This window comes from Babesia bigemina, assembly GCF_000981445.1.
Source record: "Babesia bigemina genome assembly Bbig001, chromosome : III".
NCBI classification, from domain to species: Eukaryota; Apicomplexa; class Aconoidasida; order Piroplasmida; family Babesiidae; genus Babesia; species Babesia bigemina.
In genome coordinates, this window is record NC_027218.1 from 1,540,754 (window position 1) to 1,568,130 (window position 27,377).

Here is a 27,377-nt window from a genome sequence, read left to right on the forward strand (position 1 = left end):
ACGCCGTTATTATCAATGTCACGTCACCACGCCGCCCACTGGTCATCACGTAGGAGAGTAGCTGTGACATTTACTGGTGACGTACATTGCCTACACGGCAACTAGTATCTCCGCAGCAACATAAGAACTCACCTGCTATGGCCGTCGCTAGCGGCATACGTTGGCGGCTAATCACAGCGCCACCTAGCACTGACAGAGTGAGACTATGCAAAGACATGTCAAGGGTTATGCAAAACTCAAATCACCACACCGGATTATATATTAAGTGGGCTACATGTGTCTGATTATGCCAAGAATTAGTCAAGGGTTTTTCAAAGCATGGTGCCGTAGATGCTACCCTAACACAACTAACCAGTGCTACGGCCCTACCCATTACATTGTAAAACATTTTACATCAATGCAATAACTACCGTACAATGAGATTATCGTCGTAGTAATCTACGTCGTAGAGTCATCATCTTCCGGCCCTTCGTGAGTAAGGCCTTGATGTCAATGAGGTAATAATCTCTTGTTGTCACGAGTTGTAATCGTATGCGTAGTATTTACGGGTGGTACTGCTGCGTGTGATTTATGTATAGTATTGATATAAACTACAGAGAGTTGACGGAGACGCAAAAGAACTTCCGAATAAAGGAGACGAACTCTCGAATACGTGTCACAAGAGTTGCGATAAGCTAACCGTTTACCACGGCTTTCAAAGTTGGGAGAGTATACGAACACGTGAGTGGAGACTTCGATATACCCTCAGTCGGCGTGAATTCGTTAAATCAGCAGATGGGTAGGGGCTTGGGTGCAGTTGGAAGAGCCACCACTTTGGATGCATAATATTGCGTCGATGGCAGTATGCTCTGGATGATCCCAGTTGGGAAGCAGTCACGTGTAGTAGTGGGAGAATTACAAGCTGGATAAATCGGATACGATTCGTACTGCCCATTAACGACGTTTCGTGGATTGTGACTTGGCTTATACAAGCAGCCACCATTCGAAACATAAAAAGCAGCTGATGAGACGACAGCCACTAGGCGTTCTATTCTCCGTGTTCTTAGCATCGTTGAGTATCGATAGCATACCGAGATCCGGTATGCTCAACACGTGGGCCACCTCAACGATATCCGTGGTTACCAAGTACGACCAGTGCGAATTATTTCGTTTATCTCTTCTTGAGACAGTTCCTCTTCATCATCCGTACGACTTCTTGAATAATCTTCGATTGGTAGATCCTCTGGAATTGTTGTCGCTTCAGTTTCCCCCAACGTCGCACTACTAAACTGCCTTGCTTCCTGCCTTTTCTTCCTGTCCTCCCATTCCACCACATTTTTCACTTTAACTTCCTCCTTATCCCGTTTATATGTGGCAAACAAGGCACCATAGCAGGCGATATTTAGCAGGGATCCTATCACGATCATGTACATGGTCGACTTTCTCAGGGCCTCGGTGTTGTTATCTTTAAGAGCCGCGTCCATGTCATCAATTGCTTGTGTTGACGGGGCGTAACCATGCAGCTTCTCTGAAACGTACGCGAAGATCTCGACGAAACTGACGCTGATAGAGATACCTGATATGCACTGGATGATGGCCGAGGCACTAGCCTGGTACTTGTCCTCGATGACTTTTCTCATGATAGGCCTATCCACGCCGCCAACCGTGACCAATGTCGCTCCGAGAACCGCAAACTCTATGTAGTGGTACCACATCAAACGCCCGTCTGGCGCTGGCGACACGAAGAACAACACACAAACAATTAGTCTCACGCCCATCACAACAATGCCCGCAATCAGCTCGCCATAATCCGGGTGCAAACCTGTAATTTTGTCAATAACTATACCGCCGGCCGCAGTCCCTGCTGCGCCGCCTATCGTCGTGACCACAATCGCAATGCCAACTTTCAAGTCAGACACCCCCAAGTATTCCAGGTAAGTGATCATGTACGGCAGGGTGCACATCGGGGCCTCTGCGATCAACATGGTGAATATACATAGAAATGCAGACCAAGAATTGAAAACCGCTTTAAAGGCCCCCGATATTTGCTCCACGAACCCCATTATGGATTTATATGGAGATATCAGTTCTTTATCAGTTTCCATTGCAAATACTATAGCGATGCCAACCGAAATCCACACGTAACCCAACACAATGTATGAGACACGCCAGCCGATAAATCCCAGCAAGATGTTCTGAGCAGCCTCCGTGGTTATTGCGGCACACAGCATACGGCCAATGCAATTAAGCGCATGAAGACGGGTGAACGTACTACTGCTGCTGTTGCGCTCATCATCGTCATCTTTATCTGAAATAATCTTTTGTTGAACTGGGTATATGCAACCGAATGCAGCGCCGTGTATGAAGCGCAAAAAGAGGATCTGCGGACTCATGAGCAGAGCAATGTTTGCAACCTACCGACGAATACCGTGACGTTGAGCTTAGCAGTATTGAGGCGATGCCCATGAATAACAACCCAGCAGCCATCACGAGGTTAGTCTCAAACGCGTCCGCCAGCAACCCCCAAACAAGTGAGAAGCACAAGCGCGACATGATAGACACAGTCATCAGCATTGTCTGCTGCTGCTTGGTGAAGCCCATAGTTGACTCGAAGAGCCTCATGCACAAGTACAACACCTGCTGCTCGTAGCCCTCAGTGAAAGACACTATGTGGTACAACACCTGACCGAATGGGCCATAGTCTTCAACTTGTTTCTTTGCTTCTTGTTTTGCATCAGCTCCTGCAGGTGATGACGCTTGTGTTTCAGACATCTTGCTACACTAATGTTCGCTTATCATCATCGGATGGGCTTCAACATAAAATAGCAATTGATGACGCGTAACATATAGATCAGAATGCGAACTACATTGGATAACATGTATGGTATTATATTTCATAGCGGATCTGTGCGATATAATCGCCCGGTGTGGAATTAAAGGTAACATCACGTGTGACCTATAATATGATCCTGATCAACGACATCGTTATATACACATTACCTAGCACCACAGAACAACACCTAGACATTTAGATAAAATTTGTGGAATTGCAACAGACATTTTAGATTGTGAATGAGTAAAATGAAAAGATATATACTTAAATAAAATATGCGTAGATCTTGGTCTTATAACCGCTACGTTTTACGTCACAAAACTACCTTCATCGACAATATCAAAACATTCTAACTGGAAATGTTTGTGGCCAGTTAATCTCTTAAGTTATAATATTACTGTATGACTAACGAATCGGAGCGGGTGAAAGATTGGATTAAGCATCTCGATGAGAGTTGCAATAGGTGGGCGTGTTGCAATGGGAGATCCAGCACGGGCTTCGTGAGCGCCGCTTACGCGTGGGTTCACAGCGACGCAGTTTGCACAGGAGAAGACACGGTATAGTGCTATACATTAGCGATTTTGGTATTCGGTGAAATCCACAAAATTTATCGCATCTACCACGCAAGGTTACGTTGAAGCAAATGCATGCACAAATCAGCTTCTATCCGTATTGTTCGTAATAGTATAACGTCGCATTGGGATACATTAATACCTTTGATCACCCTTCCACCCCGCTCAAGCATTGGTTTCCCCACTCTAGACATGTGGTCGCTGTGCAATTCAGCACACAATCATGTTCGATTGTACGTTATGTACACATAATTTGTTGTCTGTCTACGTCCTTATGATACGAAGCTTTGGGGCAAATTGTGCTTTCTGCAATGCTGATCCATTTTTAACCTGCAAATATTACAACGCACACTTTACACCTCTGCTAATGCGTTACATACAGACCACGCATGTTTTGTACATCATCCACGATCGACAGAGCACATATGTCCCTTCAATGTACGATAACATGTATTTTAACGGAGCTCAGCTACACTGCATCATTCCAAGGCCATTTTGGCGTTACCCCTTAATATTTAGCGCATGACATATGCGCATGAGATAACAGTATACACGAATATTGATCCAAAAATAGTCTTACCTCCGACCATTTCAACCTAGGTGTCATCCAGGTTCTTACGGGACAGTTAACTGGAGTGCTGTGAACTCCCGCAATAATACATGTACAACACACATGAGTGTTACTGTTTCATCGCTGTTGAATTTGAAAATTCAGACAGCCCTTACTGCTGTGTTAAGTTCATCCACCCCTCATCTGCTAATAACATTGTGGCATCCAGTCCGCAGAATCGGAATTTGGTTGACTACCGGCTATCTCACTTTATGCATGAAACCGCATTCACGTAACGCATTTTCTAAGCCCTCATGGTGTTCACACAGAACAACGCACGCTGACCTTACGTCCCATAAGCCAATCTTAATGTGTCATCAATTATGTTCAAGTCTCATAACTTTTCTGCTCATTTCTAGCATTGACTCCATCTAACATATCTTGTTATCCTTACTGGCGCTCAACAACCTAGCATCATGTATTCTCCATCTTTCTCTATCCCATCCCACCGAACTGTAATCACTGTGGATGAGCCCAGCGACGGCGCAAAGTTCAGCAACCAGCAATGCCGACATAGTTAACTGTTGCTTTCTAAATTATTAGATGTAGTGCGCCGTGAAGATGTAGCGTGGCGGTAGATCGCTACCTCCGTGCCTCACCACCGGTGGGTTGATGTTGGCAGCCACTGTCACCGTGGTGGGTGGTTAATAGTAGTGGAGTTCTTGTACTAATGGGATATTTGCCGTAAAAGATACGTCTTTGCCTATTTAAAGTGTTGCCTTGCTCTTAACTTGTTAGAATATATGGAGACGGCCACATGACATCTGTGTCACTTTGATGAGATGTAGTGCACATGAAGGGTGTTGTGAGACGTAATCATACATCATGCATTAAACTGCGGTAATATTTTTAAAGACGGACCATACACGTTGCTGTAACATTAGAAAATACTAGTAAGTTGCCACTGCAATTGTAATGTTCGAACTGAGAGTAATGCCGTTACGGCAACAAACAGGTCACCATAGATAAGAACATGAACTACGACAATTAAAGTGGGTGTTTGCCCACCACGCTACCGAATTTGGCGTGCTCATTCGTTGGACTAGTAATTCTCGATCTGGATGGTGGATAGGGTGACACCCTTAACGGTGACACAGCGACACTCCAATGGCGGCGTCTGGCGCAGCATATCCCTTGGTGTTATCTGGGAACCCTCAAACTCCAGCGTGACAAAGTGATTAGTTCTAGACGCTACCAACGACTTTCTGACATCGCTCAGGTTCTTCACTTCGTCCTCAACGTAAACTTGGTTGAAGCAGTTGGGTGGGTCCATGACGTACGGTGCTGGGCATCAGGACGCAGTTTATTTGGCTGCCCTGAAATTATACAAGCATGGCTACTCTGTTCAAGGAAAATACACCCAACCCCGTTTCCATCTTGGTTATTTCTGCAGCCAATGGCGTGGTTGGCTTCCATGGAATCTCTCCATTTGGCCGGCTACCATTGAGGCTCAGCCACCTGGTGCTGCCCAACTACCTTTGCGCCACTCCTAAGAGACTCACTAGAGTTTTACAGTGAATTACTGTTACATCGAGTGCAGTCTGTATCCATTACTTAGGTTAAGCAGTAGACACCAAAAGCGGTCCCTTCTGAAAGCAACATCTTTTAGCATATTAGCAATATAGCAACACAGCAAATCTAATAACAGATGCATTACATGACGCGCTTGAATAGACCAATTATGTCCTTAAGTGCTACTGTTTGGGATTTGAAATAAATTACGTTTAGTGCACGCCACCAGTCAATCAGGTCGTCCGTGGGTTGCTTCGTACCGTCTTATGATATCCTCCGGCTTGGAAGTGGCCAGCTTCTCCTTTACATAATACCTCCGCCACGCAGTCAACAACAGAAGCAACGTATTGAGACCGGCTGTCCAGAATATCGGTTTGGCAACACACACTGGCATGAGCGGGGTGCTACGTGAGCCGCCAGGGCCGAGCGCACTTCCGGGATCGTGATTAAATACTCGAAGCCCTGTATCCGACATTAATCCATAACCAAACAATGTTGTGAAGTGTTAAAGTGCACCGGTAAATAAAATGAACTGAGACAAAGTTTCATTACCTGTGAGGCGTAGAGGTCTAAGCCGATAGGGGCATACTGCCACCCCAAACAGCATATAGCTCGTTAAAAGACCGCAATAACAACCGAATTCGGAATATAGTTCCGCGATGAGACTACCCCAGGACCCAAGTAGTCCAACAAGTGTTACGCCAATGCTAAAACAGATTTGAGGCCTGTGTTTATTTGACGTACGTTAATATCGACTTGTGGTATCGCGTTAGGTAAAACGTCAGCGCTGTTGCAGAGAGCCATGACAGTGTCGCACTGCTGAGCTTGAATTGATGTGAAGTCAGGTCATAAGAGACTTCAGACGGCGTTGTGAGCAGAGCAAATCCTCCAGGTACCACGAGGAAGGCACTAAGCCCGGTAAAAACAACTTTGCTACTCCTGCAATAGACATTTATTGGTCGTCAAAACACTACAGTTATACCTGGAAAGGCGTCTGAAGTCGTCATCGAGAAGCGAATACGACGAGAGCGAAAGGCGGTCACACACCAGCCGCCGAAAAGCTAGCTTCTTCTGTGGCGCGCATACAGCGTCGTTGCCGCTTAAAGTCACGTTGATGCTTCCATTGGTCGGCGTGAATGCTCGTCTGAACAAAGCGCGGATTCTATGCATCGCCGGAACGCATACCGCCTTCAGCAGAAGGTCTGTAGACCAAGTTCAAATCAGACAATTTGGCATTATTTGCGATTAAGTTAGCTACAAGTTCTATTGTACAACTGCGCCAGTCTGCTGAAGCTTGCGCAATTCCGCCTCGAGGTACTCCAGACGGGCCAGTATGAACTGCTCGCGCTCCTTCTGTCTGTCGCACAGGTCGTTGAACTTTTTGCGCCTACGACATTTTTAGTCCTCAAATGATTTTAGGTATTCGGTAATTTGGCCGAAGTCCACGCGTCCAGCGGATACTACGGCCAAGTCTTTAGGCTTGCTTCACCGCGTCGGCGCGATTGAGCAGTGTTCCACCCACCTTAAATAGAGGGAATAAAACATGTACGTGAACATGAGCGACATCAACAGCACGTCTGCGATGAGGTCGGCGCCAAGCTGTGCCACTTTATACTTCGCGTAACCGTAAACCCACCTTTATAGCCTCTTCGTCGTCGATGGGCTTGACTACCACCTCGACTTTGGTGTCCGCATTTTCGCGGAAGGGGCTGAAGTTGAAGAACTTCCCGCTCAGCTTCCGGCGCACCGACGATCTGTGCCGAGCTAAACCGATTCCTAGAATCGTCCTCTGAGTGCTGCAGCTGCTATAATTAGGCTCATTCGTTGCTCACATGTGGTTGCGTGACGCCGCCGATACCACCATAGACGTCGCGTACTTGCTCAGCGACGAAGTGAGCACCTTGACGGTCTCCAGAAGGATCTCCATCGCGGCTGTCCGATCCGTTGTCGCTCGGGGCTGCTGCTGGCTTTGGCCGTCGGCTGCCGCGCGACCCCGGGGCGCCGCGGCCAGTGCGGTCAACACATCGGCCGCAGAGTGGGCCCTTTTGAAGCGATTATGGCGTGTTTCCACGTAACTTCCGAACTCTGTTTCTCCCTCTGCCGCAAAGTCCGTACGCGCGCAGTCGCGGCGGTACCACCCAACATATAGCAGAAGGTTAGGCCTCCCGTGCGCCACCGGCGTCAACAACTGCGCGTTTGGCGGTGTATAAATTGGTTAGCACGGCTGCGCTGAGCGCCGCGGGCTATATCGCGCAATCGGAGCCAGTGCGCAGCTCCGTTCCTAGGTGACAATATACCCAGGCCTCTGATACGCCGTTCAATTTGTCGCGTTCGTGGCCTCGACAATGAGCCACTGCGGCCTCCTTACTGCGGCTCGCCGCAGCCTGCGGTACAGATTGGGTCGCATCTACAACTCGTTCTACTACAGTCAGAGCAACAACAAGTACGTGATGCTGTTCGTCTTCCCGAGCGTAATCTGGTATACACGTTTTCGCGCCGACACACGGCTGGGATATCGCCTCTACATAGCTCCCACTGCGGGCGGCCCAGTAGACTACTTGGACCAGATCGAGAGCGGCTCTGTTCAGAAGCAGACCTCTGAACCAGATGAGACCCACTCCTCCGTTCTCCTTGACGCCTTAAACTACGTGGACGATACGATTATGGGCGTGTGGAGGTGGATTAAAGGAAGTAAACCCCTGATTGAGGGCTTCAAGAATGGCAAGAAGATCTACCTCGACGACTCGGCCACGGTGGCGGACCTCAAGAAGGCCATCTACGGCCGCAAGGCGTTGGAGCACGAGGACGTGCTCGTCGGATGCAAGGGCAGGGTCATGCAGACCGATGACAACCTTGCGCTGGCTACTCGTGCCTTCTGCCGTCGCGACCCGAGGATCGTGCTCTGGAGAGACATTTAACTGGCTGTCAACAGCCGACGCTTTCACATATCTAATATCGTAGTTTAGCGCCACATGCGTGACTTATTGGTTAGTATACACGCCACCGATCCCCGTGCTGGCGAATTGTTTACGTATCTGCGGTGCGCTGCCCCGCGGCCATACCTGCCCGTATGGCCTGGACGGTCGACCGTGACTTATCGTTCACATTACGTGTCTAATTGTACACATCGCGTTTACAACAAGTTTTGAATTAGTTGATGCCAATTTTAACTACATAGTCGACTCCGTTTCTGCAGCTTTAGCGTTGAGATGCGCTCGAAGCCTTGAAGGTCACCTGGACGTAACTACCTCAACACATCCCATTAACGGCACTACTTCGTATCGTATAGGAAATATGGAGCCATTATGATGCTACGGAGATTTTTTTCAAGTTGTTCGGAAGCCTTGGTCGCCGACCGGCGCTGCTTTGCGGCCATAAGTTTCCGACCATTTTTGCTGCAGGCGCCGCCCAGCTCCAATCGCTCCATCCCAAGCGTAGAGACGCCAAATTCGCAGTGTATAGTGCCCCCAAGTGCTTACGCTGCTGCCGAGTTGGTAAAGACGAGGTCACGTGCCTGGTCACCGCTTCAGCCCTGCACTGTGCACCATGCGCTATTCTCTACCGCGTCTCCCACCTTCGAGGTGAAACGTCGCCCAGTTAACTCTCGAAAGGGTCAGATAGTGACACTTACATCAAACGCCATCAAGCGGCTTCATGAGATATGCAACACCCGTAAGTTCAAACCTTTTTCCGACCGTCACTCAAATTGCTACAGCCGGGAAAATAGTCAAGCTACTGTTTGTAGTTAAAGGCTGCAACGGGTACTCTTATGAGATGGAACTCGTGGATATCTCCTCGCTTGACGCAATGGACGAAATTGTCAGGGACCAAGCGGGGGCACCCGTGTTGGCCATCGAGAACAAGGCCGCATTCCATTTGCTCGGCTGCCACATCGACTACCAAGTATCGCAACTAGAGGAGGGGTTTGTCTTTGACAACCCTAATGTCACATCAAAGTGTGGTTGTGGGCAATCGTTTCAATTCTGATATCTCGCCGCCATGGTGTGGTCTCTGACCTGCACTGACATTAAGACAGCCAATACGGCGGCATTATCAAATCGAGTGCTGTATCACTTCACTATTTATACGCGGCATGGGAATGTTCCACCGTGCGCCACATAACAGCAAGTGTAAATCGCCTTATTTTCATCGTTAAATCATGGGTTTATGAGGGTGGCAACAATGGTTCGTAAAATTGACAAACTGCGTCTGTCACGATGGGTTTGCCCGTGTGAGTGGCGCATGAAATGTTGCGTTTACCCAGCAAGTATGCTGGCAACAAAATTATAAATTCTTGACACGGAGCCAGTAAAGTATAGACTACATTTCTTGTGCTTGGAATCGCAGATAATCGATAAGGTCGTCGTGCGTGTTGAAGCTCAGGTTACCTATATCATTGGGGCACCATGCATGCTTTTGCAGCCTGCTGGAGTTGGCACCTACGAAAACAACGAGCACTCCATCTACTACGGCCATATCGGCAAGGTCTAGTGGTTTCAAACCATCGCTTTTACCCGTGTAGTAGAAGTGATAGACATCCTCCAGTTGCAGCAGCCCGTCCGGCAAAGACCCAAACTGGTATATGTTGAGCATTTCTATTTCGCCATTCTTCGTAGATACCGTCACGTCAAATATGGCGCTCCTAACTCCCCCTTTGTTTAAAACTCCCATTACAGATGGAGAATACGACTTCAAGGATCCCACCAGGGACTGTGCGTCTTTAGCCAGAAAGCCGAAGTTCTCGTTCACGAAGATTTGCTCCACGCACACTAGTTCATTTTCAAACAGGAAGCACCTCAACTGGAGCCGGCCTCGAAAATATATACCCGGGTATAGGGTTAAGTGACACTGTGATCCTTCTAGATCTTGCCAACAAGTTGACGACTTCAACAGCAACAACACCTCCCTAAATTGTGTAATAATCATAATGGTAAAACATACCTTGCGGATGTGCATTCGACGTTCATATTCGCCACCCAGAGAGCATCGTCTAGAAATACTCCGTTTATGCTGGGAACGACCGATTGATACTTTGCAATCAATGCCTTAAGCTTTTCCACAAATGGCTCCACTGCTGACCAGTCAAAACTGTCGTCCGAATCAGACATCGACTCATATCCATCGAAATCACTACCCGAATCCACATCTTTATACTTTATTTGGTCTATATTTGGTGGCATGCTCATATTGTCCGACTTTAGGTAATCTAGAAGCGACCCTTCAAGGATTTGAAGGCTGTTTGGTATTAGCATGCTGCCAAAATTGCGTTTCACGTTCTCATGTGAAAAACACACACCTTCGTCATTGTTCATAATATACATATGGCTTCCGATTGCTTTTTCGCCAGACTCACTGACCCAATTCCACAGAACGTACAGCACGGCATCAAGTGCCCCTATCTGCGGCGCTACCATGGAACTACCCTTCTCCTCGTTAAACGCATATTCGCGCAGCAATCGCTTCATATGCTCCTTACAATGGCTCTCAACCGTGAATGAACCATTATCCATACCCTCTGCGTAAGTGGAGTAGTGCTTCCACGCGGTTACGCCAGCAGGGCATGGCGGCATCTGCGTCGCCTCTGTTGGCACTACCTCCAAGATTCCATCCTCATTGTTATACGTTACACTTGCTGCATGATCTATGTCGGCATAGAAAATGAACTTACCGCGAATGAGAGATAAGTGGAATCCTTCTACTGTCTGCACACCCTTGTCTGGTCTAGCCAATCCATCCGCAAAGAGCAAGAATTTGACATCTCCAGTGAGATGATTCGTTATAAAAGCGTCAGCATTAGTACTTGTAGAGCCAATTGAGGTGGATGTTGTAGATAGGTTGGCAGTTTTGGTTACCTCCAGGACGTTCCGCAGGCGAGTTGGTTCAATGCCTACACCCCTGGAAGTCTTTACACGCAGATGCCCCCCCAAACATTGCCACAAACCCGTTATGAAAATTGGTCGCAGCGGATAATCGATGAGCAAAGACTCCATCATCTGGTGGAATCCATGTTTAATCTTTTGATATATCCTGATACTCAGTCACCCCAACACATCTCGGTATTCCAAGCTAAGGACTACCTTCTAATAAAAACAAAGATGGAAAAATTCCCTTTCTACGGATTGGAGCCTAAAGAACGTCTGGCCAAGCTTAAGGAACATTTTCTCAAGTTCGAAGAGAATTCCACTAAACGTACTGTAGGTTTGCAATTTACGGTTAATTTTCTATATTATATCATGTTCATGATTCAAAAGCAATAATATGCACATAATTCAGGTGAAAAACGAGTTAAAGCGCCTGACGGACGAACTGGTGGAGGCTGCCAATGCCAAGTTTGATGGTTGCGACGCGCTGCTTAAAATCGGTGAAGACCTTCTAGTAGAAGTTAAAACGAAGCATATCAACGATATTTTAGCACATATAAAGGATGTGTACTGACAATATTATGTGATTACGATTATTTTCTGCGCTGGGAAGCATCGTAGCATGTCACTAGATATTCCCTCAGCATGAGAAAACCGTTGAGAGCGCATTAATCAATGAGAACTGACGTTATACGTAAAGATATGATAACATGATTAAAGATCATACAGATGTTACATAATATTTTCTGCCTACAAAACTATGAATATATACGTAGACATACTGAAATATCATAGGGTCCTATAATTACACGCCTCTGTGATTATATGCGATTTTGCATCTGAATACTGCTGCAAAAAGCTGGTTGTATTCGATTACCGTCTACTGTCGTGTAGCGTCGTTAAGAGTGATGCTGATCTATTGCATTAAGTATGGAATTGTTCACCGCATAATATCTACGCGCGCTTCTACATATGGAATTTCACAATAGACAATGGTATGAATTGATTCCCAATGTCGAAATCCTGCGGTGTATAATAGCATGAGGCACGCTCTATTTACTATGGCTCGGCGTGTTAAACTGTTTGCACTCGTTACTGCTTACAGTATGGTTTTGCTTTTACACCAGACGTTCATCGCAACAACTACTCTTTGATGCCTTAAGAGATTATTGGATGGCAGGTTTCGCTATACCATTAGTGTGATGAGTGACGTGCTCCAAAATCTCTTAATGATGCCAAAAGAAATACAAAATGGCATTGTACGACAGCACATACACATTCGAGTCCTAAGTTGTAATTACCATCTTGACCCGGTCAGATAGTATCGATTAGGTGAAATTCTCCTTATTACCTAGGATAGGATAGTAACCACTGAAGTAAGAGCGTAGTCCGTCCAATGCAGGATTTGGCACCCATACCAGGCAATATATAATGTATCCAACGACTATCGATACTCCTAGAAAGATGGCAAAAGCCATTGGACCTTTGCGATCTTGGCAACATGGGCATTTACAGGTGAACCAATTTTTACACGTCCCGCAGCCATTGTGCTTGCATTTTTTTGTTTCTTTAGTGGCTTTACAATGCTTGCATTCATGACTCTCATTGCATTGCTTACAACACCAGGCACAGCACTTACAGTCTGATTCGCAGTCAGTCTTGCTATCCTTCCAGCATGGACAGCGTGTCAAACCCCTCCACCCCTGCCCATTACCCATTCTAGCAAACCCTGAAAAGCGATTATCAACTCGCGCGATATTCAGTACCAGTTGGGGAAGTTGACACCTTAATCACCGCAGTATCGATGCAGCAAAATATGTTTGCCGCTGATGGTCGCTATATAACTTTCCGCTGAATGAAAACTGCTGCAGAAGAGCGGATGTTGATGCATGGCGCGATGGGTCAGCATGGGCAACCACATCTTCTATTCAACCCAATACATATGCGTTATTCACAATATATGTGGTGTTACAATATATTTTGTCGGAATCATATCTCATGGCCCGTACAGGTTTACATCGCTATATGCTATGCGTCTCTCGAGCTAAAGAAGGTAGAAAATGAGCGATTAAGGTAACAAAAGGATTTGTTCTGTTACTGCTTCAATTATGAGCACACAAATATACGGAGCCAACGCGCCGCCCGCTGGTTGTGGGTGGTATGAGGGTAAGCTCTCTGCCCATAAGCCGAGAACAAAATGGATTGCCCTATGTAGACATTCACAAGCAATTGTGATGATCCTTTTTTTAAACATTAACCAGTTGCCATAAAATGCAGCTTTCTTCGACTTTGCGACAAACCGGTCCTTTTAACGGTGTTGATTAAATCCTTTTGCGGACTTATCATTCGATACATTTCGCCTCACACGTTCTTCAGGCCTTCTGTATCAAAACACAGATGGATGATGAAATGTGTTCAGAATACGTGAAATAGTGCTGAACAAGAGAGAAATGATATGTTTTGAGAAATTTTCAAAACATGCCTCTTCCAGTTCCTCTAATCACCTTCCCGAATCGAGGAATTCCAGTCATCGGTGTAAATTGTTCACAGAAAACTCCAAACGTATATTGAGTGCATATTTTGAGACACATGGTGTCTAATATGCTCCACTGCCATCGAATGCTTTACGTCTCGTCATTATTCGCAATACGCATTTCCTCACAATTGTAGTAGCAGAAAAGATGTAATTGGAACTCACTCCGGGAAATTATATGGGTGCATTAATCGATTGCAGCATACCTCAAGTTACGCCATTTTATCCCCACTGTAAAACAGTGCCTCACACTGTTGCATTGCCTATCCCTGAGTGGGCGCCAGAAATAATGGCCGCTTCGTCCAGCGCTCATGCAGCACCGCTTATTTAATACTTACTCAATTCGATTCATCGTAGGCAAAACATATCTAACACTGGCGTGATTAATGCTTTGCCTTCAGCTGACAACCGCTTTAACCCAGACTCTGATACCCCACCAATGGGGTGTTAAGCACTGTAACGAGCATTGACATAAATACATATGACCATAACAAGAACGCTGTTTACAACTGTCCATAGCTCATCGATTTGAATGTTCAACGATCCAGACCAATAAGCACAAACAATTCCTCTCGGTCGAATGTTGCCGCCGGTAACATTGTGGCATTAGATCTGACTCAACATCAGTTAAGGTGCGCCAATAAACGCCAAGAATAGATGGACTAAATATACTAACGAAGACACCACATACCACGACGGATTTTCCGAATGCTTATGCTCCTGGCGCCTCTGGCAGCTGATGCCTGTAACACCATCCCAATATTGGAAAGGATATTGTATTTTACAACATCTTAGCCGTAAGTTGAAATTATTGACAGATGATGGATCATATTTATGTTTCTGTATTGCGACAGAGAGAATGGATGATGAGGCCGTAGCTCCATTTATTAACTTAATGTGAAAATGGGCAACCCGGTAACAGTTCGATGCATGTCACCGACTTCATGACATAACATAGGGAGTGATTAATATGCGTGGTCCGGAAATCTTGTAAGCTCTGAAAGAGTACCAATATTTTATTTACAAGCGGGTATTTCGCGCAGGAAAACGAGGAAGTTTGGAACGTCCAAAAGACTTCGTCAGCAAAAGTGGTTATTAAAAAGTCAGTTCTAAACATCAAAGATATATGCTTTGGCAGTTTGATGAACATGTGCATTGGCTGTGAATGTCGACATTTGCATGCGGATATACGGTATGATGGTGGGCGAAACCTAAGACCGGCAGATAAACGCCTGGCGTATAATTACTTTTCCAACGGGTACTAACTTCAGCTTGATTCTACATATAATTCAATCAATTGAACATACATTTCTAAATACCCACATGTGATTTCCTGGTACGTTGTTTAAGTTTCTGCAGGGTCTTACGAATTTGACGTTTGGCAAGATGACGATGACTGATCATGAAAAAAAAATTTTAGCTCCTTTATGTGCCATCCTTAGCCTCCTGGTACTTGCCGCGTTGACCATTTTAGTATGCAAAATACTCAACAGCAACGGGATTGAGACAATATTTGACAAAATGTTTCGTTCCAAGTCTACCATCTCATACCCAGCCAACACAACAAACAATCTCTCTTAACATCACTAGGTACACATAGCGCTACTATTCACTGAAACAATGTAATGGTAATGTGATGACATACTCGGAGAACGAACACTGCACATTATACATGTCGCCACGTTTTACACAATCACCAACGACGAAACCAATAAACAGCAGAAAGACGAACAGGCAACTAAAAACATTATTTTCATTTATGCGTCTACTTTGAGCATGTTCCGCATGCCTACTATGTCCGTAGTCAGCAGAAGTATCTGTTGACTTTGCTTCTGGTTAAGGTATGCGACGGCGGCAATTTCGCCCAGCGTCACGCCTCCCAGATAACCCAATAGCTTATAGGTTGCAGCTTTGGCTTCCTGGCGCTTCTGATCAGCAACGAGGCCTTTCTGCCGCAGCACCGACACTGGGCAATTAAGCAATCGTAGCTCCGACTGAATGGAACCTATGCCACGTGACAGCACGATCAACTGATACAACCGCAACGATATTGGCGCGTAACCTCCGAAAATCATCGAGTAGTCAGCTGTACCTGTGTCCCTATCTACCAGCAAATTTAACTTCTTGCAAAGACGAGACCACCGCAGTCCGTCTGGCGCATCGTTAATGCGCACCATCCCCATGCGTTCAAGCTCATGCATCGCCAGCAACTGGTTGAACCCGTACTGATCTACCACGGCGCGTTTGATGTTCTGCAAATCGCTAGACTTGATCCCATCTCGTGTTTGGCTTGCAAGCACCAGCAGCCTATACAGCTGATTAACGTCGACGTTCCAGAAAATGAGATCCAGGAACAGTGCAACACACGGGTCGCACGGCTTGTTGAACAGTTTAGCTGTAATGGAGGCCAACTTGGAGTCATCCGGCTTCACGTCCGACGAGCATTGCAGTATGGTGTCCTCCATGTGCTGCAAGAGTTGGATGAGATCGCCGTTGACCAGCGAAGAGAGCCACGACATCAAGTTGACATGCACTGAGAGTTCGGAATGCTCCTTTTGCAGGTTTTTAAATTTCTTCACGAAAGCGTCCATTTCGCCTAGAGTAGACAAATCGCCGCGTTCGTACCCTTTGTGCACCTGTAGCGCACGTTGATGCAGGTACTTGCCCACCTCGCTGTAGTTCATCCAGCGTATATCTTTGTACAGAGGCGAGCTCAGCGTCAGGACAGAGCCGGATTGAGTGGCTCTAGCAGCTAATGCCCCTCTATTTGATGCGATATTACTGCGATATTGGTCCAGGATGCCTATAGGTGCAGCGCCCGCTGAACCCTCCACAACCCCGGGCGGCAGGTGCGCATGACCCTGTACCACTCCAAACAGGTTATCCAGTAGGCCCTCGTATGTGAAGTTGAGGCACATAGGAGTCACCAAATCCACATATCGGTCTATAAGCACAGCCTCGTCCACAACCGACGACTGACGAAGCAGTCGCATGGTGTCCGTGGTCGCCTGCGCACTAGCATTACTACCTTTATCTCCTGCTTTCGCAGACTGTGTTTCGGCAGAGTCAGCCGCTGTGCCCTGTTTCCTGTAGCGATTCTCATTCATTTCCTTGGTCAGATACGGCATGTCCGACCCCGAGTGCGACCGCTCAGAGCCGAGTATGATCAGGTCAGCCGCGGAGTCTCTTCGACCCTTCAGCATGACCTCACCCACCAGCCGCGAAAGGTGCCCTAGACATGTGACTCTTGGCACTGCGCCGTCGAATATCCGACTTTCCAGGTGCTCAAACGCTTTGGCGTAGAACCACGACGCCATCGGATCCCCTTCCGCGTAGAACGTCTGGAATGACCGGGAGATGAACATGGAAAGCACGCACGACTCAACCGGCGCCATATGGACATTGCAGCTGTATAGGTGCACCACTCGATTGCCATGGTGCCCACCGATGCCGCGCAGCACGGTGAACGACTTGCCAAGCATCCCCTGCAGCACGCCGGGGAACATGTCGGACACCTCCGGCAGACACAAGACGTAGCACTCGCTCCTGTCATAATGTAGCACCGACTTGAGCTGAGAAGCATCTGGCAGCGTCGGTCGAATCATGTACAGTGTGTATGAGCCGCCAGTCGCCTTGCCGTCGCCCTTCCTCGGTGATGAGCGCCATGACTGTTGAGCAGCCAGCGTCTTAAAGGAGTCCAGTCCCAGAGCCGAAAGCTCGTCCGTGGCGAACAAATGCGATACAAGGTCGTGCACATCCTGCGTGCAGTTCACATTCAGCTTATTTCCTTTGGATATGAACTGACGTATCCAGCCGGCACTGTCCTGCGATTCACCCCTTTCCGGGGAGGAAACAGTCCCAGCGACACGATACGGAACCTGTCTATGCCCGTTAACATCGTTTGACGAGGCGCTAGATTCCGCAGATTGCGACCTTTCGATGGAAACGATGACGTTTGCGATGGAAGACAGGAGCTCCGCTCTGGCGTCTGAGGCGACCCTGTCTACCAGCGACATCGCGTATTTCGACACCCAGACCCTCACACACCACTCACATTTGCACTTCCGAAACTAAAAATGACACCATCCACTGGCGATAACCAGCGGATACGGCACACCCTACTGAACGTTCAGGGGTAGGCGCCGTCAACACCGTTCACTGTGAACCATGGAAACGGAGCTCAAGGCATATTTAACACTGCTTCTATCTTATGTAATTCTAGGTACGGTGTGTGGCGAGCCTTTCATCGCCAACAGGACTTTATTTCGTATGGGCGCTCACCCCCGAGTGGATCATCAACTCGTACGGCATCACCTACTACCCCTCAAAGTAAGTCCCCTTGCAACTTCGCTTCCGGTCATCCGCGTGATTTCAGGCACTGGGCTGTTGCACTGCCTTCGTCGCTACTGATTTTGGGATTTTACTTTCTGCTCTACAACTTCTTCACTGAGAGGTCCATGCTACCGCCTCTCAATTCCCCTTCCGCCTTCACCGGTATTGCACGTCCTCATATTAGTAACTGATTCGCAGACGTGCATGCTCAACAGGTACTCCGCATCCGCGAAAAGCAGAAGATACCGCTACACGACGTCCCGCTGGGATCAGTCAACCAGCTGCTATACGGCTAGCCCACGTTGCGCGACGCAAAACTCACGAAAGTTCTAAAAGAACTTGTATGGTTTTACAATTGAGATTTAGAAGTTAAACCAGTGCCACAACGTGCCGTTTTAAACGCACTGCTAGAGACAACTCTGTGAGAGTTTGCAAATATTGCACAGTTCTTCGCCGTTGAGTTCAAACACGGCACACGCCGCCTTTTCGCAGCCAGACACCTACAAGGTACCAGCTCGATGGGTGGCCGTACAACGACGGTGCTTGCCGCATCATGTCACCACATGTGCGGCCAGCCCCTTTGCGGCGCCTCCACTTTAAGGCCAGTGTTTGACAGACCGCGTGCGTGCGGCCAGTTCCACGAAGGCACCGCCACTCAGCCATTCCGAAGCAGGCGTCCCACTCCAGAGCCTAGCGGACCCTGATGTGCCAACACTGCCAATGGAGAACAGCGGTACTCGCTTCGGCCATCTCTCCACCCGAAACCAGCCGATGTCACGTAATGGGTATTACAAATACCCATTAGGGAAAAGCCCTGCTAAACCACCTCGACACATGACGTAGCCGCAGTTCCGTAGTGCAACTAATGGCAACATTTCCAATATCTCCGAACCAGTGGCCTGAATACAGCCTTTACCTGCTCCAGAACTGGGAACCCCATGTGGCTTCATGTGGACAGTGCCCTCAGGAAGTCCGGGAACGTGTTCGCGCTGTACATGCTCCTGATCGGCACCGGCGGCGACACGGTGATGTCGCTGACGAGGCCCGCACCGTCGAAGTGTACCATCTCGGTGTAGTACAGGAGCAGGGCAGAGCGCCTCTCCCTGGGCTGGCGGTGCCCCCTGAAGAGCTGGATCTTCGTGTCGGTGTTCCAGAACAGCATGATGTCGAGGTTGAGCACGTGGGCGAGCGCGTCAATATCCTCGTACGACCCCCAGGTGTATGGGTTCCTCACTTGCGAGAGCATGTTGTAGACCCTCTTGGCGATGTCAACGCGGTCGCCACCGGCCAAGATCTCCTGGTAGAACTTGCTTGGGCCCCACCTCATGTCTCCGTAATCTGATGAGCCCTCCACTTGCGATAGGATTTCCAGCTTGGTGATGAAAATGTCCTTCTCCCAGAAGGGCAGTGCGTTCAGGTTGTTCGGGTCGACTCCGATGAAGCTGATGGCGCAGATGCGGCGCAGGTCGGCCACCGTGTAGTACTCGCCGCTGAAGTGGAGGTCCTCCAGAGAGATCGAGATGCCCGCCGGCAACGTCTTGACGGTGATGCCCACCCTCTGGATCGTGAGCTCGTAGTCCTTAAGGATGCCGGCAATGGCGTTGTAGAGGCAGTTGCCATCGGCGCCGTAGTTCTTCCTGCAGAGCGCCATGCCGTTGCGGCGCAGGAACGAGTCCCAGCGAGAGGTCGTGCGCTTCCACGAGGAGTAGCGGTCACACGGGTGGACTGCGCTCCATCCCCGAGCGCCTGCTTGCCCATGTGTGTGTATCAGCGCGTCGGACCTAAGGCTGCCAGTGCTCCCGTTGCCGGCCGCAAGGCAGAGCTGCGCCGTAAGGGCACACATCAACGCGAAAAAGACACGCTTCATTGCTACTAGTGAATATAAAATGTTAGTTCGGCGCACCGCTGCCTAGCGGTGCCACCCTGTCTGGCCGTCGCCATTGCACCGGGAATCCGACTTCTGACTTCCTAACTGTCCTTCATCATTATTGCGAGTGGCAGGGGCACGTCCCCTGGCATAATGACCGACCGCGGCAGCTGCGGGCTCTTGTCTGAACTGCCGCACACGTCGACCAACCCGGCCGGCTTGAAGTGGCATCCGTCCTACACAATGTGCATTAAGTTCAGCAACTACGCTTACCGTGTACCGCGTCAGAATGATGAAGTTGATCGGATGATCCATCCCCAAGGACAAGGCAATGCTCGCGTCGTGCTCCTGTAGTTTCACCAACCTAAACATGAACAGCTCTTCCAGCACATTTATGTCTATCCAGCTGCCAAATATTTCGTCGTGCTGCGGCTTGATCTTATTGTAGACTTCCTTTGCCAGCTCCAGTGCGTTTTCTCCTTTCTTCAGCCGATCATTTATATCCGTCAAATTCACGTTTTTGAAGAGACTCATTATCTCCTGGTCGTCCATTACCCTGGTGTTGTACTGCATTTCCGCTTGTGCCTCGAGTTTTTCTGCGAACTCCTTTTCGTCGAAGTTAGCTATCGACACCGGGTCGTCCGCGTATATGCCCATCATATTCGCTAGTGATATCTTCTTGAGTGCCTCCGTGTTGTAGAACCCGTTTTCGGTCTCGCAGGCCTTAATAACCGCTACGATGTGCGGGGAGGCCTCTGGGTTGAGGAACCGCATGAGCATCTTCGCGGTGACCTTTTCCGACCGCAGCGCCGTCGCTATGGTGTGGAAGAGGCACCTGCCGTCCCCCGGCACCTCCTTGAGGGCATACGCGAGGCCGTAGAAGTTGAAGCGCTCCTGCAGCGTCGTCCAGCGGTCCTCGAAGTACCAGCCGTCCAAGAGCTCCGGGCGCTGGCACACCTTCGGCTGCGCGACGCGCCAGAGGTAGAACATGCGTGCCAGGCTGTTCAAATCGATACTATGCACATGTGATAGCAGGGTTTGCGTGTGATCGCGGTCCGCTTGCCCCTTGTCCTCGGCGTTCAGGTACTCCTCCACCGTGCTGGGATTCCACCTGTCGGCGGCCGCCGAAGCCGCAAGGGCTGCGAACGCGAGCGCCACCAGCGAGGTGTTCATTGCGGCTGACCGCTTACGGCAGGCTTGTCCGCAGGATAGATGCCAGTTTCCGTCGAAACCGGGCGAGACTCACACCACTAACCGTTCCTGACGGCTGGTGGTCAATACTTGGTGACGTGAAAGTGTAGGGAAGGCACAATAAAAATTGCGCCACAACCAATGAACAAAATATGTGTGATCGAGCGGCTAAGGTGACACCGGACATCGCGGCTCGTTGAATTTTCCACGCAGACACTGAATTTTCTGCTGCTACGGGCAGTACAGCGGCGCACCGCGACACTTAAAAATTAAAACACAGTTTGCCACACCACACGCGTCGTGCAAAACACTACGTGTACGGCTGTTTGATAACGTGATTTAGCCGTGGGCTGCATGCCTACCTGTGCGGTGCGCCTACCGAATACATCAGGCGTCTGTCGTCCGGGATCTCCGTCTCGGCACTGGCGGACTCAAACTTCATGGCCGCCTCTTCCTTTTCGCGTGCTCGTTGCCTGAGCTTTTGCTTGCGGATGCGCATATAGCAGGCATTGCAAACAGAGGTCCCCTTGATATAGCGCCATTGTGGTGTTGTGCGCGCGTGACACATGGCACATACGTAGTTGTGCCTGCTGACCTTCGGGCGACCGCTCGCTGCCTGCTTCTTGCTCTTCATCTCCTGCTGCAATCGCCTGGTTAGTTCGCCGTAGAACGCGTCGGGGCCGAACCTGGGAGGCATCTGCATCGGCTGCTGCTCCATAGGCGACTGGTTGATCATTGGGATATTCTGCATGGCGTTCTGGTCCACTCCCTCTGGGTACCCCTGCGCGCTCCATCCCCTCATCGCCATGTGATCTGGCGACATCTGGTAGCAGTTTATCGGGGGGGTCTTGCACGGCGCCGGTAGCGCACCGGTGCTGACCGCCCGCCTCGGGGAGTAGTGTTGCTTCGCCGGCGAATATCCTTCTTCATGCATACCGTAACTGCCGGAGTAAGGCAGATTACGCTCTGAGCCGTACGTTGCGTACGACTGTCCATTTTGGGGGTAGTATGGTGGGAAAGGGAAGCGGTAGCCGTCGTACCGCGGCGTCATGGGCTTTTGGTACATTGTGAGATCACAACTCGGCGGCACCATTGCCTGCTCCATTGAGTTTCGCCCGTACCAGTACTGGGCGTTCATTGTGTCGATGGACTCTTCGGTGCTGGGCATGTTCGCGTACATGGACCCGTGTAATCCGCCGGACATGCTACTGGAAATCCCCGGAGTCATCTGCTTGCTGCCGCCTGATTGGTCGTAGGAGTCAACCAACCCCATTTCATACCCCGGTACCGCCATGGGCTGGGCGGTGGAGTACTCCGCTCCGTAATCATACATCATGGAAGCCGAGGGCACCTGCTCCGTGACTTGGCTGGTCACCTCGTCGCCTTCCGCAGCGGGCTGTGCGGTTTCCTCGCAATACGTGTCCTGAGGCTCGAGGTAACCCGGCACGCCGGCTGTCTGCGATACCTCGTATGCTTGTGGCTCTAGGCCTTCGCCGCCGTAGCCCATGGCCATCGGGTAGCGGCTACTCCCGTGTGCGCCGTCGGGAGACGTGTTCCCGCACGCGACGTATGCCGGGTCGCACCGCGGCGCGTCATCGTGCTCTACTCCTCTGTAACGTGCCATCTGCTGTGGTGTCAGCAGGGCATTTTCCAACTTCGTCCGAGGAGTGGTTTCAGCGGCGCTCAGTTAAGTTACTGCACGCAGGATGAAACGAAGCCAGCGCGCACAGGGGCGCGTTGACCGTAGCTACGTTGTATTGAACAATGGCGATATGCCAGGGGCCGTGTGTTCGCTGTCACGGCCGGCGGGCAGGGCTGTCAAGCCTGCATACGCCAACTTTTATTGCTCTGCGCGAGCCTGAATACTTACCTAGTGAAACCGAACCGGGTCTCCGAAGAAAAGATGCTGCATTATGTGCCCTTGCGAACGTCTCCCGAAAGCTTGGCGACGAGACGGACGGTAGACACTTCCAGACGCGGCTCCCGTGAACAGGCAGAGATATCGCTGCTGACCATGCTCTACGGTTTGCCGTGGACACCGTTCCCCTGCCGCCGCGAATGGTGCCGCTGAGGCCGTGGTCTCTCCGGGCACGCGTTCGCGGACGACCGGCGCGTGGCCGAGATCGCTGTTTCCGCTTGCAGTCAAGCGTCTTTTGGCTGCCGACTTGCGTCGCGTGTGTGCATGAGAAGTTTCGGCGGCTGCGCGAGCGAGCCGAACCGTGCTGCACAGTCCAGCGTCCGCCTAACCGTAATCCGCGCACACCGGCGCAAGAGCGCTAAGGCATGCTAACTACCTCACACTACTCCACTGAGCGCACCCTGCGTGTTTTAAGTCGTTACACATACTCTCCCAAGGCTCTGAGTGACCACCCGGTGGCGCGGTGCCGGGGCTTCCACGGCACCACGTCGAGCCCTAACACGGCGCCTCCGCCGCCAGCCGACGTATTTCCGCACACAGGGCTCTGTCGTCACGTCTGGTGTTACTGCAACGGCAAGCAGCGTCCAGATGCGAATATGGTATCCAGGGCTTCTAAGGACTAGTGAGTATCCCGCCGCGCGGCTCGAATCCTGGCCGCGATGGGCCAGTTCGTTGCTCTTTGCGTGTGTAACCTACCGCTAATTGCTTGGCAGCGATTACCTGTTCAAGTTGGTGCTCGTCGGGGACAGCGGTGTCGGCAAGTCTTGCGTCCTCCTGCGATTCGCTGTACGTTGCGTGCTGGTTCTACCCATCCGTCGCAGGACGACACATTCACGGACAGCTATATCACGACGATCGGCGTCGATTTCGTAGGGTGATCGCATGCGTCCGCTTACGGTGTGCAGCGTTTCCGTACCATCGAGGTCGGCGGGCGCAGGGTGAAGCTCCAGATCGTGGGTCTCTCTTCCGCAACGCAACACTGTGCAGTGGGACACGGCGGGTCAGGAGCGGTTCAGGACGATAACGAGCGCGTACTACCGCGGCGCGGATGGTATAGTAGTGGTGTACGATATCACCGACAAGGTACGGTTGTTGGGTGGCCGGCGTGACAGTCCGCAGCTGTCGTTCGAGCATGTAGAGGCCTGGCTCGCCGAGGTCGACAAGTTCGCGCCCGAGGGGACCCACCGTCTGCTCATCGGCAACAAATGCGACCAGGGCCCGTCGAGGGACGTGGACGCAAGCGATGTAGAGGTGGGTGCTGCATTCGCCGCGCCGTCGCCGGTCGACGCTCACTATCGCACAACGCACCTAGCGCCGTGCTCACGCTTCCGGCAGGTTTTTAGTCGCAAGACCGGCATTCCTCACGTTGAGATCTCCGCCAAGACCGGCACGAACGTGGAGGATGCGTTCGTCTCCCTGGCTACGCGGCTGCTCGCCGACAGGCTCCAGCGGCAGCCCGACGGCGGGCAGGACTCCGCCCCGCAGACGATATCGCTCAACGACCGCGTGAAAAGTACGTGCGCCGCTGCGCTGTCCATGACGTGCAGGTGTTTTCGGCGGCATCCCCGGCTTCGACAAGGCCTGCTGTGCGTAGCAGCAGCTGCCGCAAGCGTAGTTAACGCAGGACAAACTCTTATCCCAGTTGTATGGGTAAAATCGCTCGTACCTATGTTCATACTTCATGCTATACATTTAATCGTGGGTTCGGTCGGTTGCGTGGAAGTGGCAGCTGACCGCCAGAAGCTGCCGGGGATGCGGATGGAACTACATGCGTCTGAGCGCGGAGACTCGCTCCTTGATGCGGTGCCGTGAACGACGACTACACTAACCCAACCGTCGTTCGGCCGTACTGCGTCGAGCGGTCCCAAGGTACCCTCGTACCGGCCATCGCACCTGCGGAGCCTTCCCCGCTGACACGCCCTACAACCGAGCGGTTGACGTGCGTGATGGCATGCCGTTCAACCACCGGTTGTGCAGGAGCGTGTCGGCGGGCAGCCTGTCCTTGGGGTTGGTCTTCAGCATGCACAACAAGAACTGCGAGAGTTCATGTGCCTCGAGTGGACTCATCTTGTACTTGATCATGAGCACGCTCTCCAGCGGCCACGGCTTGACGTCGTTGATCTCGCGTTCATATTGACGGAACCTCGTGCTCGACTTCAGCATCCATCGCGGTATCGGCCCGAGGAGCTCCACTATGAGCTGCAGGTGGTTGATGTCGCGGTCGTGGCTGGTGCTGCCGTGCGGGTCGAAGAGGTAATCGCCCGTGACCGTCTCGAATACGATGCACGCCAGCGACCATATGTCAGCCGACTGGTCGTATCCCACCTGCAGGATGGCCTCTGGTGAGCGGTACTGCCGCGTCTGTATTTCGTTGGTGAAATGGTGGCTGATCCAGCACGCGTTTCCGAGATCGCATATCTTGTAGATGGCGCTCGGGTTGTCGTAGAACGATACGTCGACGGGCTTCAACTGCATGGGTCCCTGCTGCGTCTTGACGACGACTGGGCGCTTGCGCAGGCCCGCGACGGTCGGCTTGTATCCCACGTACTCTGCGACCCACGGGTGGTACATGGCCATCTCTGCGGCCTTCGCCTGCGAGTTGCGGAGCGGCTGCGTGATCTTGAACGGTATGTGGTCGTAAGGCTTGCGGAAAACCGCCTCCTGCAGGGCGTGCGGCGTGTCGTAGCTGGTGGTGCAGCTGGGGTCACTGCAACTCGGCCTGATGAGGTGCTTCACGTAGGGTATGTCCAGCTTTTGGGGCCGAATATCCGGGTTACGCAGGGGATCATCCAGGTCTGGGTTTTCCACGGGCGTGCGTCCCATGAGCTTGGAAGTGACCAAGATGTTCTCCGGCTTCAGATCGGTGTGTATGATTCCACACACGCGGTGCAGGTAGTCCAACCCCAGCAACACGTGGGCCGTGATCTTGCGTATCAGGTGCATGGGCACACCCTTGAACTTGTACAACTTGATCAGGGATAGCAGATTGGGCCCCATTGGCTCCAGAACAACACACATGTGGGTGCCGTTCGGCCCCTTCACCTTGAAACTGTTCAGGAAGGAGACGACACCCCGCGTCGGGTTGTACATGTTCCCCAACGCCTGGCGGTACGACCGCTTTGTCCGTATCCACGAACGGGAGATGACCTGGTCACGGACCTTTTTGAGGAGCGACATTTCGTCTCGCACCGCCTCCGTGTGGTTCTGGGCGCTGCGCTGGAATTTGATGGCCACGAAGGTCATGGGTTTGCTGCGCATGTCAGTCGCCAGCCACACCGTTGAGAAGTATCCCCAGCCCAGCTTGCCTTCGATGCGATATCGTCCGTCGTAAACCTCGCCGATTTTGACGGGGTGGTATCCGCCGACCACATATGCGTCCCCGTCCTCGCTCTCGCTGAGGGTGCAGTCGAAGGCGTCGGTGTTGCCCCCCTCGCTGCTGTCGGTGAAGTCGTCGATGCCCGAATCGATGCCTCCACGCTGGCTCGAGAGCGTGTTGATGTCCGAGCAGAGGGAGTTGATCGAGTCCGTTTTGGAAGACGAGTCGAAGTCCAGTGCCTTGAGTCGCTCGGAGTCGATGTTGGCAGACAAGAATTTGGGTGGCGGAGCCATTCCCCCGTACCCGTGTGTGTACTTGTCTCTGATGACGTAGTTCTTGCCATAGCGATCCATGTGGGAAAGCTTGTGGTACTCGTTGCGGGCGCTCCCCGGCGCATGGCGGTGGCTGTAGCTGGAGTAGCCCTTGACGTCGTAATTGGAGCCTCTGCTCAAGTGTTCTAGGTTTATACGTTTGAACGAGGAGGAGAGGTCGTCGATGACCTGCTGCTGCCGCCCCTTTTGTTCCACGAGGGTGGCGTTGTGCCGCGCGGCGTCCTTCGTGTTTGCCATCGCTGTGCGGGGCATTGTGCCGTAGACAACCGACTGAATTGCGCGAAACCGCCGTTTTTGGAAACGCGAGACACCGTCCAGTGCTCGGGAGACTCACCTGACTGCGTCGCGGCTTTTTGCTGTCGACATGTGCATCGGCTCGCCGCCCGACTAGCACCACTAGGCCGTTAGGTGCCTTCCACGGTTCTGCATTAGACACCCTATACGCGCATCCACTGGGCGTTGAAATTGCCAATAGCGTAGCGGCGGCACAGCCCACTAAAGTGCCTGGCCAGCGGGGCACC

General features: G+C 50.9%; 18 protein-coding genes across 18 annotated transcripts; 7 read left to right on the forward strand and 11 right to left on the reverse strand.

Moving 5' to 3' along the window:
• Window positions 1-1,118: 1,118 nt before the first annotated feature.
• Window positions 1,119-2,751, reverse strand: BBBOND_0306180 (hypothetical protein; the record flags this gene model as incomplete). Its single annotated transcript, XM_012913446.1, has 2 exons — window positions 1,119-2,360; window positions 2,398-2,751. The coding sequence occupies 2 exons, from the start codon at window positions 2,749-2,751 to the stop codon at window positions 1,119-1,121; spliced, it is 1,596 nt and encodes a 531-aa protein (XP_012768900.1).
• A 2,285-nt stretch (window positions 2,752-5,036) lies between these two features.
• BBBOND_0306190 (hypothetical protein) lies at window positions 5,037-5,267 on the reverse strand (the record flags this gene model as incomplete). The annotated part of the gene is made up of 1 exon (XM_012913447.1): window positions 5,037-5,267. The coding sequence occupies one exon, from the start codon at window positions 5,265-5,267 to the stop codon at window positions 5,037-5,039; it is 231 nt and encodes a 76-aa protein (XP_012768901.1).
• A 59-nt stretch (window positions 5,268-5,326) lies between these two features.
• Window positions 5,327-5,512, forward strand: BBBOND_0306200 (hypothetical protein; the record flags this gene model as incomplete). The annotated part of the gene is made up of 1 exon (XM_012913448.1): window positions 5,327-5,512. The coding sequence occupies one exon, from the start codon at window positions 5,327-5,329 to the stop codon at window positions 5,510-5,512; it is 186 nt and encodes a 61-aa protein (XP_012768902.1).
• Window positions 5,513-5,735: 223 nt separating this feature from the next.
• Window positions 5,736-6,676, reverse strand: BBBOND_0306210 (hypothetical protein, conserved; the record flags this gene model as incomplete). The annotated part of the gene is made up of 4 exons (XM_012913449.1): window positions 5,736-5,968; window positions 6,023-6,231; window positions 6,263-6,434; window positions 6,457-6,676. The coding sequence occupies 4 exons, from the start codon at window positions 6,674-6,676 to the stop codon at window positions 5,736-5,738; spliced, it is 834 nt and encodes a 277-aa protein (XP_012768903.1).
• A 93-nt stretch (window positions 6,677-6,769) lies between these two features.
• Window positions 6,770-7,433, reverse strand: BBBOND_0306220 (hypothetical protein; the record flags this gene model as incomplete). The annotated part of the gene is made up of 4 exons (XM_012913450.1): window positions 6,770-6,893; window positions 7,029-7,105; window positions 7,143-7,260; window positions 7,339-7,433. 4 exons carry the CDS (start codon window positions 7,431-7,433, stop codon window positions 6,770-6,772), a joined length of 414 nt encoding a protein of 137 aa, XP_012768904.1.
• A 418-nt stretch (window positions 7,434-7,851) lies between these two features.
• On the forward strand, window positions 7,852-8,424 carry BBBOND_0306230 (hypothetical protein, conserved; the record flags this gene model as incomplete). The annotated part of the gene is made up of 1 exon (XM_012913451.1): window positions 7,852-8,424. One exon carries the CDS (start codon window positions 7,852-7,854, stop codon window positions 8,422-8,424), a length of 573 nt encoding a protein of 190 aa, XP_012768905.1.
• Window positions 8,425-8,811: 387 nt separating this feature from the next.
• On the forward strand, window positions 8,812-9,493 carry BBBOND_0306240 (HesB-like domain containing protein, putative; the record flags this gene model as incomplete). Its single annotated transcript, XM_012913452.1, has 2 exons — window positions 8,812-9,178; window positions 9,222-9,493. The coding sequence occupies 2 exons, from the start codon at window positions 8,812-8,814 to the stop codon at window positions 9,491-9,493; spliced, it is 639 nt and encodes a 212-aa protein (XP_012768906.1).
• Window positions 9,494-9,826: 333 nt separating this feature from the next.
• Window positions 9,827-11,496, reverse strand: BBBOND_0306250 (Cell division cycle protein 123; the record flags this gene model as incomplete). The annotated part of the gene is made up of 3 exons (XM_012913453.1): window positions 9,827-10,412; window positions 10,448-11,138; window positions 11,175-11,496. The coding sequence occupies 3 exons, from the start codon at window positions 11,494-11,496 to the stop codon at window positions 9,827-9,829; spliced, it is 1,599 nt and encodes a 532-aa protein (XP_012768907.1).
• Window positions 11,497-12,695: 1,199 nt separating this feature from the next.
• On the reverse strand, window positions 12,696-13,085 carry BBBOND_0306260 (hypothetical protein; the record flags this gene model as incomplete). The annotated part of the gene is made up of 1 exon (XM_012913454.1): window positions 12,696-13,085. One exon carries the CDS (start codon window positions 13,083-13,085, stop codon window positions 12,696-12,698), a length of 390 nt encoding a protein of 129 aa, XP_012768908.1.
• A 2,201-nt stretch (window positions 13,086-15,286) lies between these two features.
• Window positions 15,287-15,481, forward strand: BBBOND_0306270 (hypothetical protein; the record flags this gene model as incomplete). Its single annotated transcript, XM_012913455.1, has 1 exon — window positions 15,287-15,481. One exon carries the CDS (start codon window positions 15,287-15,289, stop codon window positions 15,479-15,481), a length of 195 nt encoding a protein of 64 aa, XP_012768909.1.
• Window positions 15,482-15,657: 176 nt separating this feature from the next.
• BBBOND_0306280 (VACUOLAR PROTEIN SORTING (VPS33), putative) lies at window positions 15,658-17,916 on the reverse strand (the record flags this gene model as incomplete). Its single annotated transcript, XM_012913456.1, has 1 exon — window positions 15,658-17,916. One exon carries the CDS (start codon window positions 17,914-17,916, stop codon window positions 15,658-15,660), a length of 2,259 nt encoding a protein of 752 aa, XP_012768910.1.
• Window positions 17,917-18,067: 151 nt separating this feature from the next.
• Window positions 18,068-18,528, forward strand: BBBOND_0306290 (PHOSPHATIDYLINOSITOL N-ACETYLGLUCOSAMINYLTRANSFERASE SUBUNIT P, putative; the record flags this gene model as incomplete). Its single annotated transcript, XM_012913457.1, is given in 4 exon segments — window positions 18,068-18,122; window positions 18,157-18,229; window positions 18,276-18,415; window positions 18,431-18,528. 4 exon segments carry the CDS (start codon window positions 18,068-18,070, stop codon window positions 18,526-18,528), a joined length of 366 nt encoding a protein of 121 aa, XP_012768911.1.
• Window positions 18,529-19,178: 650 nt separating this feature from the next.
• On the reverse strand, window positions 19,179-20,099 carry BBBOND_0306300 (hypothetical protein, conserved; the record flags this gene model as incomplete). The annotated part of the gene is made up of 1 exon (XM_012913458.1): window positions 19,179-20,099. One exon carries the CDS (start codon window positions 20,097-20,099, stop codon window positions 19,179-19,181), a length of 921 nt encoding a protein of 306 aa, XP_012768912.1.
• Window positions 20,100-20,200: 101 nt separating this feature from the next.
• BBBOND_0306310 (hypothetical protein, conserved) lies at window positions 20,201-21,272 on the reverse strand (the record flags this gene model as incomplete). The annotated part of the gene is made up of 2 exons (XM_012913459.1): window positions 20,201-20,335; window positions 20,373-21,272. 2 exons carry the CDS (start codon window positions 21,270-21,272, stop codon window positions 20,201-20,203), a joined length of 1,035 nt encoding a protein of 344 aa, XP_012768913.1.
• Window positions 21,273-21,648: 376 nt separating this feature from the next.
• Window positions 21,649-22,914, reverse strand: BBBOND_0306320 (hypothetical protein, conserved; the record flags this gene model as incomplete). Its single annotated transcript, XM_012913460.1, has 1 exon — window positions 21,649-22,914. The coding sequence occupies one exon, from the start codon at window positions 22,912-22,914 to the stop codon at window positions 21,649-21,651; it is 1,266 nt and encodes a 421-aa protein (XP_012768914.1).
• Window positions 22,915-23,054: 140 nt separating this feature from the next.
• Window positions 23,055-23,279, forward strand: BBBOND_0306330 (hypothetical protein; the record flags this gene model as incomplete). Its single annotated transcript, XM_012913461.1, has 1 exon — window positions 23,055-23,279. The coding sequence occupies one exon, from the start codon at window positions 23,055-23,057 to the stop codon at window positions 23,277-23,279; it is 225 nt and encodes a 74-aa protein (XP_012768915.1).
• Window positions 23,280-23,804: 525 nt separating this feature from the next.
• Window positions 23,805-24,802, forward strand: BBBOND_0306340 (Rab1a, putative; the record flags this gene model as incomplete). Its single annotated transcript, XM_012913462.1, has 7 exons — window positions 23,805-23,830; window positions 23,922-23,994; window positions 24,030-24,077; window positions 24,114-24,161; window positions 24,196-24,459; window positions 24,544-24,721; window positions 24,756-24,802. The coding sequence occupies 7 exons, from the start codon at window positions 23,805-23,807 to the stop codon at window positions 24,800-24,802; spliced, it is 684 nt and encodes a 227-aa protein (XP_012768916.1).
• A 326-nt stretch (window positions 24,803-25,128) lies between these two features.
• Window positions 25,129-27,093, reverse strand: BBBOND_0306350 (protein kinase domain containing protein, putative; the record flags this gene model as incomplete). Its single annotated transcript, XM_012913463.1, has 1 exon — window positions 25,129-27,093. One exon carries the CDS (start codon window positions 27,091-27,093, stop codon window positions 25,129-25,131), a length of 1,965 nt encoding a protein of 654 aa, XP_012768917.1.
• Between the last annotated feature and the right edge of the window lie 284 nt (window positions 27,094-27,377).